At 30.4% G+C, this 14,511-nt stretch overlaps 1 protein-coding gene across 1 annotated transcript in view; it reads right to left on the reverse strand.

Moving 5' to 3' along the window:
- Nucleotides 1–13,023, reverse strand: part of LOC132722024 (pyrokinin-1 receptor-like) — a 98,476-nt gene extending 85,453 nt beyond the window's left edge. The window contains exon 1 of the mRNA XM_060706422.1: nt 12,627–13,023. Coding sequence (XP_060562405.1) covers nt 12,627–12,927 — 301 coding nt within the window. The 5' untranslated portion in view covers nt 12,928–13,023. The remainder of the gene's footprint in view (nt 1–12,626) is intronic.
- Between the last annotated feature and the right edge of the window lie 1,488 nt (nt 13,024–14,511).

The raw sequence follows: 14,511 nt of genomic DNA on the forward strand, positions 1-14,511 counted from the left end.
GTTAAAGACAACCTTTCATTGATTAAATTATTCACACTGAGTTTACATATTAATTTATTTTGAATAAAATAGCAGTGTACGACTACACATGGGTTATAGTTATAATTACAAACCTCAATATTTACGTCCGAATATATTTGTTACGGTGATAATAGAATATATTTAGACATATCGACATGTACGGGTAAAAGTCCTGAACAAATAAAGACATGACTTTATACGGTGTGTTATGCATCTTATTAAGACAATATAATAGTATAAAGAAAACCGAAAAACATCATCCTGTTTTTGTACAAAGGTTCTCAATTATGTCAAACATAACTACTGTCTTAAAAGTTTTGATATCATACTTACAGTTTATTATCTGTAAAAAAAACGGGAAGACTTTATTACTTTGAAAACAAGTTACAATTCCGTATACAGCGAAACAGTTTAGACAACATAACAAAGTCAGGGGAAATCTATATTTATTAATTTGTTTTTAGCTGAGTTGATATTTGTAATGTGATGTACTTTTAGATATTTACTGTTACTACCACATGGAATATATATAACTCTTTTTTGATATTATTTTTTTACGAAAAGATATCCCGCTGTAAATAAAAATCAATTTACGCAAACATTCAGATAAAAACCACATGAAACAATGATTATGTTCTATCTCTGTTAATTTCTCGAATTTGTGATGAGCTGTTTTAAGGGAGATTGTTTATGTCTCTTCTCTACATCAGTTTGGTAGATAAAAGAATTAACGAAATGCATTCTTCATGTTTTATTTATGTGTTTTAAATGAATATAATATCTAACATATTAAGACAAAGAAAACAGTAATCACTATAAAGTCTTTCTAGTGATAACTGAACATTTCATAATCATAAAAAGTAAGTAAGATACACAATCTTATCACCACACATCTATGGCAATATTGTGCAGATATATCTTGGACTTTAATCGAATTTGATTATTTTTTTTCCAACGAAATTTTGGTCATTTCATCTAATCAGCTTTCTTTCATGGATAAACTTACCAGTAATTACCAAATTCCCCGCGCAAGTTTACCACTACTAACCCAACGTATCTATTTGAGTCAGTGCAAGGTTGAAAGAAGCAATCTTTATTCACAACACCTGTACATTAATACAAATTATAAATACTTTTGTTCACTTTAAACATGCATGTGACCAACAATTAATTATTTGCAAGGCAAACCTTGGAGTACAAGACCGATGATCTCCCTTTTGATCTTAAAATGCAGTGTCACTACAATGTTGCTTTGATGTGAAAAGTTGTAATATGATATGCTTTACATAATACAAATACCTTGTTACTTAACCCCGTGTATATCCAGTAACGCAGGAATGTGCAAATAACGCAGTAATTGTGCGAAAGTAACGCATAATTGTGCAATTTAGTGGCTAAAAATAGCACCGCGATAAGTAAATGGACCAATATTTTTTATTGTACACAAAATTGGAAGAAATGAGTTAGCGCATACGGTTGCTGAGACATTATGCTTTAAATATCATCAAAAATATTTTCATGAAAAGTTTTATTTTTCAAGATCATTTGTGAAAATGACGACCTGACTAGCGTACTGATGGCGATTTTTAGTTCCGTTGATATATTTAAATACAATAACGTTCACATTAATTTATGATTTATAATATTCGGTGTACCTGAGACATTTTCCAATATACTCGGGTCATGTTACACTTAATTTAGCAGATAAAACTTAATTGAGACCATTTTTACGAGGTTACGCCGAATTCGCGAATGAAGCACTGAAGCAACGGCGGTTATCTCATTAAAAGTAGCTAAATCCTATTTTACCAGCTTTCTTATATTGTTAAAGGACACTTGTAGTCTGACCAATGTCTTAGGTATACAGAATATGAAAAAACAATGTTTTAATTGTGAAAAATGTACATATTTATCTGACGAAACACAAAAGTCACCTTCAAAACGGTAATCAGGTTGTCTTTCTCACGAATGATCTAAGAGAGTAAACAAATTTCTGAAAAAAATGTAATGCTGGTAAAAGTATAAGTCGTAGCAGCCGTGTGCGCTTATTCATTTCTTTAAATTTGATTTAGAATAAGATAGTTTGGTTCGTTTACTTACTGTGTTATTCGTTTTTGCAATAGCGTTGCACAGATTCGGCGTTACTTTTACGACACTTGCACATTCCTGCGTCATTGGATATGCACGGTGCTTAATATAAGATGTGATGAATGTAGTGAACGGAATACTTTGGTCTAAGAATATGTTGCTCTGAAACGCGATACTCGACTACTTAAAGGTCATTACGATTAAGATAATATGGTATAACGACATCGAAAACAACTCAGTATTACCATAATTATAATGAATTATATAATTTTCGTTATCGGGCTGTCACAAATTAGTTATCATACTGTAGTTTCATCGTAGTGCCGGATTATTGTTATGCTAGAATCGTACTCGCACATTATTGTCATCGTACTATGGGATTATCATTACCGTTCTGTCGCGTACCGTACTGTTGAGATTTTCGGACGTTTATCTTGACACATCATACTGTCGCGTTGTTTAAATAAGCCATTTCTGTACAAGATCCTGTAAGCATTTGTGTTTGTGCCGGAATAAATATTCATTATTCTTATATATGTATGTCGGTCCCTGAAAATGTAGCCGTCCTGTTAACTCAATAGGTAGAGCATGCATGGGACTGTGAATCACGGACAGGGCAGGTCATTTGCGTTGTGATTGATCATGAAATCCTTTCAACACGTATTCACGTTCTGCTCTGGCATGTACAGAAGTTTCAAATCCTTGCGAATGTGAAGGCATTTAGTACTGGTAAACTGCTTGACAGCCTGTTCAGGAACGATGCGGTGGTTGAACTGTGATCTTGTGAATTCAATGTGGCTTACTGCCGTGATTCAGAGTGAAAACTCCCAACAACACCATCACTAATAGAAATAATAATGTAGGAACCTAAGACAGTGCAAAGGTGATGCTTTTTATACCATATGCCACTTTACGCTAATTCGACACTTAAATGACACGAAAAAACGATAAACTTTACAATAATTGGCCTGAAACAAAATGCTTGATTTATTGTACTGAGTTGTATAAAAGTAGTCTAATAAAAAGATGAATTTACTTGATTTTGAATGGTTATCATTTTTGGTGCTTGTTAATACATACATATATGTTTGAATCAAAGCTATTTATCAAAATTTTCACCTGTCAAATCTATAATGGAAGTTTCAATATATTATAATATGTCCCAATATCAAAATCAAATATATTGCAATAAATCGTAATATCATTTTTTTCATGGAAAACCCCACCTTGTGTATGTATGTTTTTTTGTTGTTTTTTTTTAAATTACACATACTCAAAAGTTCAAGGAATTTAATAACAAATAAGATATCAATTATGAAAAACACGGCTAAATAGCCTGCATTTATTCCTCGCGATTTTGTCTGTGTTTGCCGATAATTATCATAGTTAATAATTATTATCTGCCAAATATATGACAAATTTGCACTGGACATACTGTTTTATGCATAGTAAAGTTCTGTGAAGAATAACTTAAGACAGAAAGTGGCCACAAATCAAAGTGTTATGCTGATTTAATGTTAATTTGCAAACGACGAGGAAGTCATTTGATGTGTTATAATCTATATATTCTCCCATTATGTATATGTATTTTAGTATACTTACTAATGTGACTCCAATGTGAATATTTCAGCTGTTAGAAGTAAAAAGAGATATACTTCACGACGTTATGGAGTTTTGAACAACAGCGATAAAACGATGAATAAAGTGAAATAGTGAAATGTTCTATATCCTTTCCCATTTTTTAAAACAATCATTTCAGTACTTCTCTTTTTAATTAACTATGTACTTATCCTGGCTAAAAAACAAGAAAAAATCAATTGCTTAATTTCTATAAATTTTAAGTACTCATTTAAGCAATTGGTATTGGTGTGTTTCATCGTTGAGGCATCAAGAGTAAATGTAAATCAAATTGGAACACTTTTTCCTTAAAGCATGTAAATGTTCTATCATAATTTTGCAATGCATTTTTATTTTGCATCTAAGTTCATCTTTGATAAATAAGTTAATTAATTAATTAATTAATTAATTAATTAATTAATTAATTAATTTATTTATTTATTTATTTATTTATTTATTTATTTATTTACATGTGTTTATTGATATATTACATGTTTTGTCTTTTTTTAATGAATTAAAAAAATAAAGTAAAAAACAGTAAAAGAAAGTGTAAAAATTGTTAACATATGCCATACCAAAATCTAAACATAGTTGTGGTAAATTTTATGACATTCTATATACATTTTTTTTTATTTTATTTTATTTATTGAATATGTTTTTTTTTCTATTTATTTTTGTGTGTTGCACTTGAAATAATATGTCAAATTTCAAAAATCAGTTAAATGTAATCTCTTTTGAAAGTGCTTTTATTCCAATAGCAATTAGCCGAGCTTCTAAATTTGAAATAACTTATACTTTATAGGAAGATTAGCGACTATTTCATAATATAAAAGGAAATAAAAACATTATTATATATGTTGTTATACATATAATTATATAAGATGTATAATTACTATCTATTTTGCTCGTTGACGTTTCCGAAATATGAAATGTTACTAGGGGCAACAACTTGCATAAAACATCTTATATAAAAAAAAATTATGTTGATCTCTTTTTTCACGAAGGTATGATTAATGGCCATGGCTGATATAAATTACAAAATTTGGTAAGGAAACGTTGCGCTTGCGCTATAGCCTAGTATAGTGTCCGTACATAATCAAGTTTTATTCCCAATGTAGCCAGTACAAAAGAGATAAGCTTAGCATTTTTATTGTATTTAACTTAATTCTTATATTCTATGATCATCTTACCGTTATTCATTATAACCTATTAAGTATAATTATAAAACTCTCTTTGTTTGAACTAATTCTCAGACACAAATTGTAGCATCGTCACCTATTATGTATTTTATATAATAATGAAAGGTATATCACATGATTTGAAATATTTTAGCCCACGCAAAAGCATAGCAATTACTGAAACGTCATATTAAACACTTAACACAGGTATCACTTGTCGGGAGGCATAGACAATTTGAAGCAAATTAATACCATCTTTATTATCTGAAAAACATGGAATTATGTTATTATCAATCCTGTGTCAAATGTTATATTGAAAAGTAACTGTTACCAAATGTGCGTGCAATGAATGCAATTTAATTTAAATTTTGAACAGTATGATGTTGCCGTGTCATGGGATAGTTATGTTTTAAAGATAACTATTTTTTGAAATAGTTATGAATGCTAGTGAAAGTCAAAATTCGTCGCTTAATATTTTGTCCTTGTAATGAAAGTTCAAAACAAAGCTTTATAAAAAATCATTAGAACATAGCTTTCTGAAAATCTATGATTATGTAAAGTAAATACAAAGAGTGACAGTGGTTTTGTACTACGATTGAGCAATAAATATATGTCAATTTATTTCGTTTAATATTGTCAGTGAATTGGTGAAGGAAAACCTAAGTGCAAATTATTGAAGACGAAAATATGTGACTGAATAAATTTTTTCTTGACTACAACTTATATTATTCATTTGCAAAAGACTCTAATATTTATACTTCACCTGCACTAAAACTAAGATTTTCATCGTTTAAATATTTGTTTTAATATTATTTTTAACTATATTTATTTCCATTCTTGGTGTTTTCTTGTTCAAGTTTTTAACCTTTTTGTTGAATTATTTGTTTACATACTTTGTTGTTAAACTACAAGATAATGTTACTTTTCGAAAAATATTGTCATCCAATTGCGTTCACCATTACAATCATTTAATGAGATATAATAAAGATATATAACCAAAAGAATGAAGGAAGACGAACTTATTTAGCACACGGACTATTAATTTTATTTGAAGCAAAACATTACAGACTAACGAGCGTGTTTCGTTTCAGACAATATAGAAACTGTCAAAGAAATGCGCTTCTTAAAAGTGACAAACAGGAATTCAGGAAGGTCCCTTCCGTTAAATTGACGACATTTTGCAGATACATTTTCAATAAATCCGCATTTATGTCAACATTTTTTTGTGTTTTTACCTTAATCTGATTTTCTTTTTAACGTACATTTTGTGAAAATAGTTATCATAAAGATGTTTTTATGGCTTGGTGCCTTCTTGGTGCCTACTTGGGTGTCGGGGGGGGGGGGGGCTGCCCTTCCCTTGTTGATCTTCATTCTTTTTTGTTTTTTGTTATTTTATTTAGTACTCATTAAAATTGGAGAGAATATAGCATTAGAAGTGTAAGGGTGACTAAAAGGGTTACAAAAATTTATTTCAACACATGTCACAGTTATTAATTTGTTCACGTGTCCAGTCAAACACTGTATCTTTTGCTTTGATTTTGTCTACAGTAAGAATTGCTTGTACTTCAAAAAATATATCCAACGTCTAATATCATTTAAAATTCATCATGAAAAAGAAGCAACAAAAATACTCGAGCCAGAAATGGATATTAATAATAGAGATTTATCTTTTTTTACATATTTTATTAATCAATATCAATTAATATCAATTGATTTAAATAATGAATATTTCAGCACATGCTTTTAATACACATAAAAACTAGATAGTTTTTTCCATTCCTTTTAGTTTATAATTTTGTGAGACACAAGTAGTAAAAATGGTACCATCAAATAAATTTTCCTTGACATAATCACCTGTTGTCAAAAGAATGTGAGAAAGAACCCATTATTTTTGTTTCAAATAAACCGTCCTTAAATCCAATAATTGTAACACTCTCTCAATAAAAGTCAAATTGACTACTTGCGAAAAAAAGCAAAAGACATGTACGACACATTTCAAATATCTCGTGATTTAGTCGCTGAACAACGTTTCTACAATAACGTATGTTTCATATATGTATGTCTCTGTAAAATATTTATAGATTCATCAGACTGAACCGTAGCTAAAAGAACTATATGGATTGTGGTGGAAACTTATTGTTACCTTTATTAATAAGTATTGCCAGTCGAAGAATGACATACACGACACAATAACTTAAAGTCAAAATTTAACAGAAAAAACATCATTCTAAATTTTGGGCATGTATTGTTGATATGTGCAGGTGAATTCCACTGGATATATACAGAATTTTCCTTGGAACACTTTAAAGTACTGTCTCGTATTTATCGTTTATGCGAATTTAATAAATTTATAAAATTGAAAAGAAAAATGTTAACTTATTTGACTTTCACTTTTTGACACACTGCCTACCCTAGGAAGGGCATAATGTCACGTTTATGTTTCAGACGTTATGTAATATTGCATGACTTTTAGAATGTTTTACTTTTTGTTCATAGTTTTCGCCTTAAAATTATCCATTTTCCAGACAAATATTTAAAGGTTCTTTCCAGATTTTCAAAGATATTCAACCACAAACATGTAAGAATACAAATCACCTCATACAAATACTTCGAAACTTATGATAAATTAATTTAAACAAGTGGCAGAATAGTCATTTATCTGTCGACAAGAGGGAAAAGAAACAAGATAAATAAATAAAAGTACATCTATCTTAAGAAATAAATAACAGACGGCATGTCTAATAAATATCTTTTAATAAACCTTTCTTATATCATTTTCCTTCAATATAGATTTTTGTAACGTCAAAACAAGGCACGCCCTTTTACCTTATTGCTTTCTGTCTACTAGGCTGGGTAGAGTTTTATTATAACGAATATCACTTTGTTTAATACAGGATTTACAACAAATTGTATAAAATATTATAAACAAAATCACACTCAGCATAAAATATCTGGTCCTAGTTTATTGTGGTGACACGAAAACTTGGCCTTTGCTATTTTAGTATTGATTTAATCAATTTCAAACACATCGATAAGAGTGTATTTCACAACTCACAAACCATGCATTTACGAACAATATTTTTTGTTCAATGAGCTCTTTACGTCTTAAAATTTAGATGCCTTAGACTTTAACGACGTTTTAAAGATCAAAAAGCTATAGGAGAGTTAAATGGTTTAAATGTGCACTTTTCCTGTCATACAATTTTATAGATTTAAAAAACAACAACCAAAAAGATAAAAAAACAACAACAACAAAAAAAAACCCCAAAAAAAACAAGGGTGTATATTACCGATGATAGATAATGTGTTACAGGACAGTCATCTGCGCTCAGTGTATTGATACATATTTCTAAAAGTACAAATATATAGCGGGATAATAAATCTTATTAAGCACAAGCAATGATTTAATTATGTTTTTACATCAAACTACATTTTCAAACATTTAGGTTTATTGCGGTTTTACTTAAGTACACATATATCTTTGAATATATACAATTTAATAAAAATGCACATAAAAACTCTTTTAACATCGCTATGTGAATTTCATTTTTTAAGTTAGTTTCGTTGTTGTTATATTTTTTATCTTTAACAGTTATTTAATTTTTTATTTATTTATTTTCATAATTTAAACCAAGTGTTTAGTTTGAAACTAAATAATTCAAAAACTAGATTTAATAACTAAAAACAAACTTACATAGCATATGTTTGACAGCAACCTGATTGATTTTGTTTGTAAATATTACGCTTACCTTTAACTTGCATGATAATTCTAAACTGTTGATCAATGTTGTAAGATAACCACAATTAACGTGTTGTTGTCTAGATAATACCATCTTTATTCATTTACTAGTGCACTTTTATCTAATTGAAGATTCTATAATCAAAGTTTTGTCGATATTGTCAGATTTACATATTAGATACTAGGAGAAAGCTTTACCTTTTAGTTTCATTTTACATAAATAGGTATAATTCTGTTTCATTAGTAAGACCGAAAAAAATTGTTACGAGATAGCTTCAATGATTGAAACTTGACATTTTTGTAGGTGGACCGAAATACGTTTTCTCTTCATCTTGAATTTCCATAGGACAACATTCATATATTCATATTTGGATTAAAACCTGTGTTAAAAGTTCTATTTTTTCATTGATAAGTTACAACTAAAAATAAATATTAACAACACACATTGTGTTGGTTAAATAGACAAATTTGGGATGGAGAATTTAAATGTTCTGTGTAATGATAAAACTAATGTTTATGATACGATGTCGTTATGCAACTAAACTAAAAGGCACGTGTAAAAAGACTTGAACAACTGTTACAAGATTAAGATTTCATTTACAATGATATCATGTAACGTGTAAACTAATCAAGTCATCTTGTTTAAACGAATAACAATCATTTCGCCTTTTTTCAGCAAGTGCGCTAGGGGCATGATTGGTACATTTACATTTACCTGTACCATCCACTAACAGACCTAAATGAAGTGAGCCTGCACACTTTTTTAAAACTGTTTGGCAATCTTGAACATTCCTATTTGATCTATTTATAAAGTCTTTATTATAGTATCGCAATAGTGAAATAGTCTATTTATTATATCATATTGCAAGTAAGACTGCAATAGTATAATGGTTTACTCATTATATATTTTTTGTCGCAACCGCTAAGCTTAGAGGTAAACTCATCTTGTTTCACTATTATACAGCAAAACAATGAAATAAATCTTTAAACAGTACACCATAGTCGCATGTCGGATGACAATCATAATGCTTAAATAAAATTTAAAAAAAACTTTGGTTAACAAATTACACGCATAGATGTGTATCATGTGTTTCGTTACGAGCGTGTAGTTTAAAAAGCAGAAACTGACTGAAGTATATTTAATTGACTGCATTCCTTTATTTTTTTCATGTCCGTCTTTTCACGACATGTAGAAAAATAATTCCCTCTTTTGGCAGGTGTTAGTGACTGTCTTACAAGTTATTTGCAAGAAAATAATTGTATTTTTGTAAGCAGGTTTATATTCCAAAACCGCAAAATAATGAAAAGAAAATTGTCATACAATCAAGATATCTATAAATTATCAAGTTGTAAATACAAATGTTTTAGAATAAAAACCGTCAAAATATTTTCTACATTTTATTGGTGTTACTTTCGTAACTATATATCCTTAAGAGGAATATGAATAAAGTACGTGCCATTATTACATACATTAATAGTTTAACGAAATCAAAACCGAAAGAGATTGAAGTCATAGGGCATAAAACTCATTTTCTTTTTCCGAAACTTTCAAAACATAAACGATTACTTTGTTTATTTGAGCTGCTATTAAGGGAATATTATTTTTCAATTGAAACATACCATAAAAGTCATTTAGATAATCATCAGTGCTAAATTCATAACATTTTTATCACATTCCCGTTCATGTAAATAAAGTGCAAAATGTATTGACTGTTTATGATAATGGACATGAATGATGTTTAAGTAAAGACAATGCAACATTGCGTAAGTAAAACATAAAGAACTCAGATTATCTGTGCATAATGTACTTTGATTTTTTAAGGTTAATTTATCACGCACATATTGTTTTAATTCATATCACAATCTGGATACTGTAATACAATTTTTATATTGAAAAGATAATATTGAACATGTAGTGCACACGCTGTGAATTTTAATATTTTTTTCAGTTACCATGCTAAATATCTAAAATGGCTCTTGTTACTGGGCCGGGTGGGGGCTTCGTTTATTGAACGCCGCCTTTCCTTGTTGATCTTGTTTATCATATTTTGTCGGTCTTGCAATCTACACTTAACCATTAATCATTTAAGAGAAAACTTCAAAAAAAAAAAGAACTGGCTGAATAGCAAACTTTGATGAAATATGAAAATCAAGATCATCAAGAGAGGGCGGCGTTCAATGAACGCAGACACCAAATGACCCAGCTACAAAGGACCAACGGGAAGGAGCCCAGCAGGACATCACACAAAAGCTTGACAGGGCACAAGGCAAAGCACGGACGGGACGATTACTCTGGTAATATGCATAAGGATGTAAAAAAAACCGGAACAATGAAACCAAAAAGGCAATCAATCAATGCGCCTTCAATAATAAAGGTCAGAGAAAGAAGGAGTGGGAGGGGGGGGTCAAAATAAAAGAAAACCAAAAAAAAGGGGAAGACACCTACCGTAGACGAGAAAACAACAAGAAGGGATACAAAGATGTCCCTATAATAGTATGACACAACAAAGGCATAGATCTGAGGAACACTGAGGGGCGCCACGTGTCGGCACAGATGAGCTGGCTGTTCATGGTTTGCACATGTCGTATTATTATATTTAGTTCCCTTAGACAGACTTAGTAATCTTCCCCTTCGCCCCTAGTTTTTATTTATTTTATTTATCTCCTGTCCCCTTCCCATGTGCTCTTTGACTTTATGGGCCTATTTTTCAATCATTTATTTGTTTTCTTTTAGTTCCTTATCAGTAACAAATTATTTGTGGTTTGGGTGGTTGGCCTGCCCATGCCCTTATGCCCTGTCATGTTTTTGTTTGGGACCCTCCTGGGCTCCTTGCCACGGGCTCTTGTTGCTTGGTCGGGTGGAGGTTGCGTTCATTGAACGCCGCCTTTCTTTTTGATCTTGTCTATCATATTTAAGTAAAAAAAAAGTCAAACAAAATAGGAATGGAACTTATTAAGAATGTGCTCACTTACAAGCCTGAAGCTTTTACACCTTTATTACAGTTAACACTTAGTGGCAAATTATCATACGAGACAATAAATGCTATCAGGTATGTATAAAACCAACAACATGTAAAATAATGTTATTCATAGCATGCTTAGGACGTAAGGTTCTACTTTAAATATATCGCCTTACGTTAAGACCGAATCAGATGACTTTTTACTGCTTGTAAAGTACAGCAAGCTCATTACTATGTTTAATCATAATCGTTAATTCTTAAGGCCAACTTGTAAGTATTAAAATTAGAATCTTAATTATACCGTGATAATATGTAAGTATTAAAATACGTATCTCAATTATACCGTGATAATATCTATATGATGTATTGTGCAATCTTTTTAAAAACACGTTTCAACATGTTGACAAAAATTAATTAATAAATCATTAATGTTGCTGTTCAGTATTCAAGATTAATTAAACTTGTGTCCCATTAGTTAGAGGTAAAAATGAATAATGACCTCTCTAATGAAAGCGCACATAAATCTCTTTTTATCTAATATCCTTTATGTGTTTTTTAATACTCGCATTTTATGCCTGAAATACAATGCTCCCTTGTTGTTGCTTTTTTCTTCTTTAATTTTAGCGGTTTTTCTTTTTTTTCGGTTTCTCTCTCATGCATCATTTCAGTTAAATTGACGTTATAAGCAATACATTTATAGGTCAATAAACATGTTTTATCAATATCATATAGCGTAAGAAATGTTAATGTCAACCATTGTTATAACTTATAGTGCGGTTTGAAATTGATTTCATTCCCAGAATAAGCATACACATTGATTTACAGTACACTTTTTAAAGAAAATCATCTAATCAAGAGTTCATTTCTTTTTCAAGAAAACTTTATTTCTTTTATTATTATAGTTAAACCAATCTTTTCACCCGCATCCGCATAATATCGGTCTTACAGTAAAACAATACTGTACAAATTTGATATAGGTTAAGGTTAAGAGGTTAAAAGATATAAAATTATAATGACACTTACCTACTGTTAGTGTAAGTAAATCCGATATTGCCAAACTAAACAAGTAACAATTTGTACGATTACGCATATAATTATTCCTTAATATCACAATACACGTGCTTACATTTCCGATAAGACCTGTGATGAAAATTATAATGTACACTCCAATTAAACATATAACCGACGCTATATCCTTCTGCCGTTCCCCTAGATTTTCATTTAAAAGTTCCACCTGTTTTATATGTCCGTTTGTTTCGGCAGAAATATTTTCTGAAGCGTTTAGTAGAAGCTCAAATGCTATGTCTTTAATTTTATTTTCCATTGCACAGGAACATTATTTCCTCTGATCATATTAGTCTCATTCATTGAATTATAACCTGTTAACAAATGATATCAAATTCTCGCGCACTAAAACATAAAAGAAAAGATGCTTGGATAATTACTCATTGCGTAATATGCACGCTTACTATGTAATAGCTTGTTTTGTTTTATTTGATCTTCATTGGAAACAACTACATACTGTGTGTCATTTAAGTTTTTTGGTCTACTGACCTACTTGCTCTCAGTTATGACTGGTCATTAAACAGTTTTATATAAGTTTTTATTGATGAGACTGTTGTAACACGTCTTCGTGACATCTAAAGAATTGTTTTCCTGTTTTTATATTAAATGTTTAACATCTCTACAAAGAACAGAAAGTTGTTAAAACTGACTTTAAACGGTAAGCAGTAAAACTTGATAGCGTCTTATCCGACATAGACGTTAAAGAGGTAAGTTTAAATTATCACATCGGCTGTGTCTTCTCAGTCAGTTTTAACCATTTCCCACATGGACATATGACGTGTTTAAACGTATGTGCGACCAGTGTAGATCCAGTTCAGACTGCATATCCATCCAGTCTGATCACGGCTTTTAAAATTCATTAAAATTGACTGAAAAGCGAACACTGGAGATCTTGATCAGACTGCATGGAGGTGAAGGCTAATGTGGATCTGCACTGGTAGCATATGCGTTAAACAATGTATCCATGCGGTAAAGGTTTAAATTAATTTTGTTTGTTTACGTTTGCATTCCTTTATCCTTTACATTCGTTTACAAAAGTTTACTATGCATGATCTTATTTTTCTTAATATAATGAAACCAAATACAAAGATGTAAGCTAAAAGCTGCAGAGAACGCAACTGTATTCGATATGATTATTGTTAGAAAATTGATATATTAAAGTTATATAATATATTCAATTAATTACGTATGTTTGCTGTTTTTTGTGACATTTAAAGTTACATTTAATAAATTTCATAAAAACTTAATAGCGACATTTCATTAATAAATTGGGTTTTATATCGACTCCAGGTCTTATTTTAGTGGCAAAACAACCAAAATGAGTTTTATTAGCATAAAAATAGGTAACCTCATTGTGGCGAAATGGGAAGTACAATTTCTGTTTGCATGAGAAACTTCGCCTTCGGATCATCCGTACATCAGTATTAAATCAACAAACATGACTGTAAGTGGCAGTCCTAATTTAACGGTATATTTCCGCATTGTAACGGATGTTTTCATACAAATTCAATCTTTTTACGAGATGATTACTTTTACTGAACCCCAGATTTAGTGCACCGTGAAGCTTAAACGGTTAAAGTGTGTTTGCACAAGAACATATCACATTTGCTGTGTTCCGGATAGTAACTATAAAACTGTGACGTAGCGCATACACGAGCTCATTATAGTCTTCATTTGCATGTTAAAATTCGTATACGAACTTAAGTGTTACCGTGGGGTTTCCCGTTTAAAATCCTAATTTATGAACAATATTTGATGATATTTACAACAAAACTATTAAACAGGTTAAGGAAACTGTAGAATGTTTGATTTTTAGGCCGACGACAAAATATTTTTACATATT

Source organism: Ruditapes philippinarum, unplaced genomic scaffold, assembly GCF_026571515.1.
Source record: "Ruditapes philippinarum isolate M1 unplaced genomic scaffold, ASM2657151v2 ctg5713_1_1_1_1, whole genome shotgun sequence".
In the NCBI taxonomy this organism is placed as follows: domain Eukaryota; kingdom Metazoa; phylum Mollusca; class Bivalvia; order Venerida; family Veneridae; genus Ruditapes; species Ruditapes philippinarum.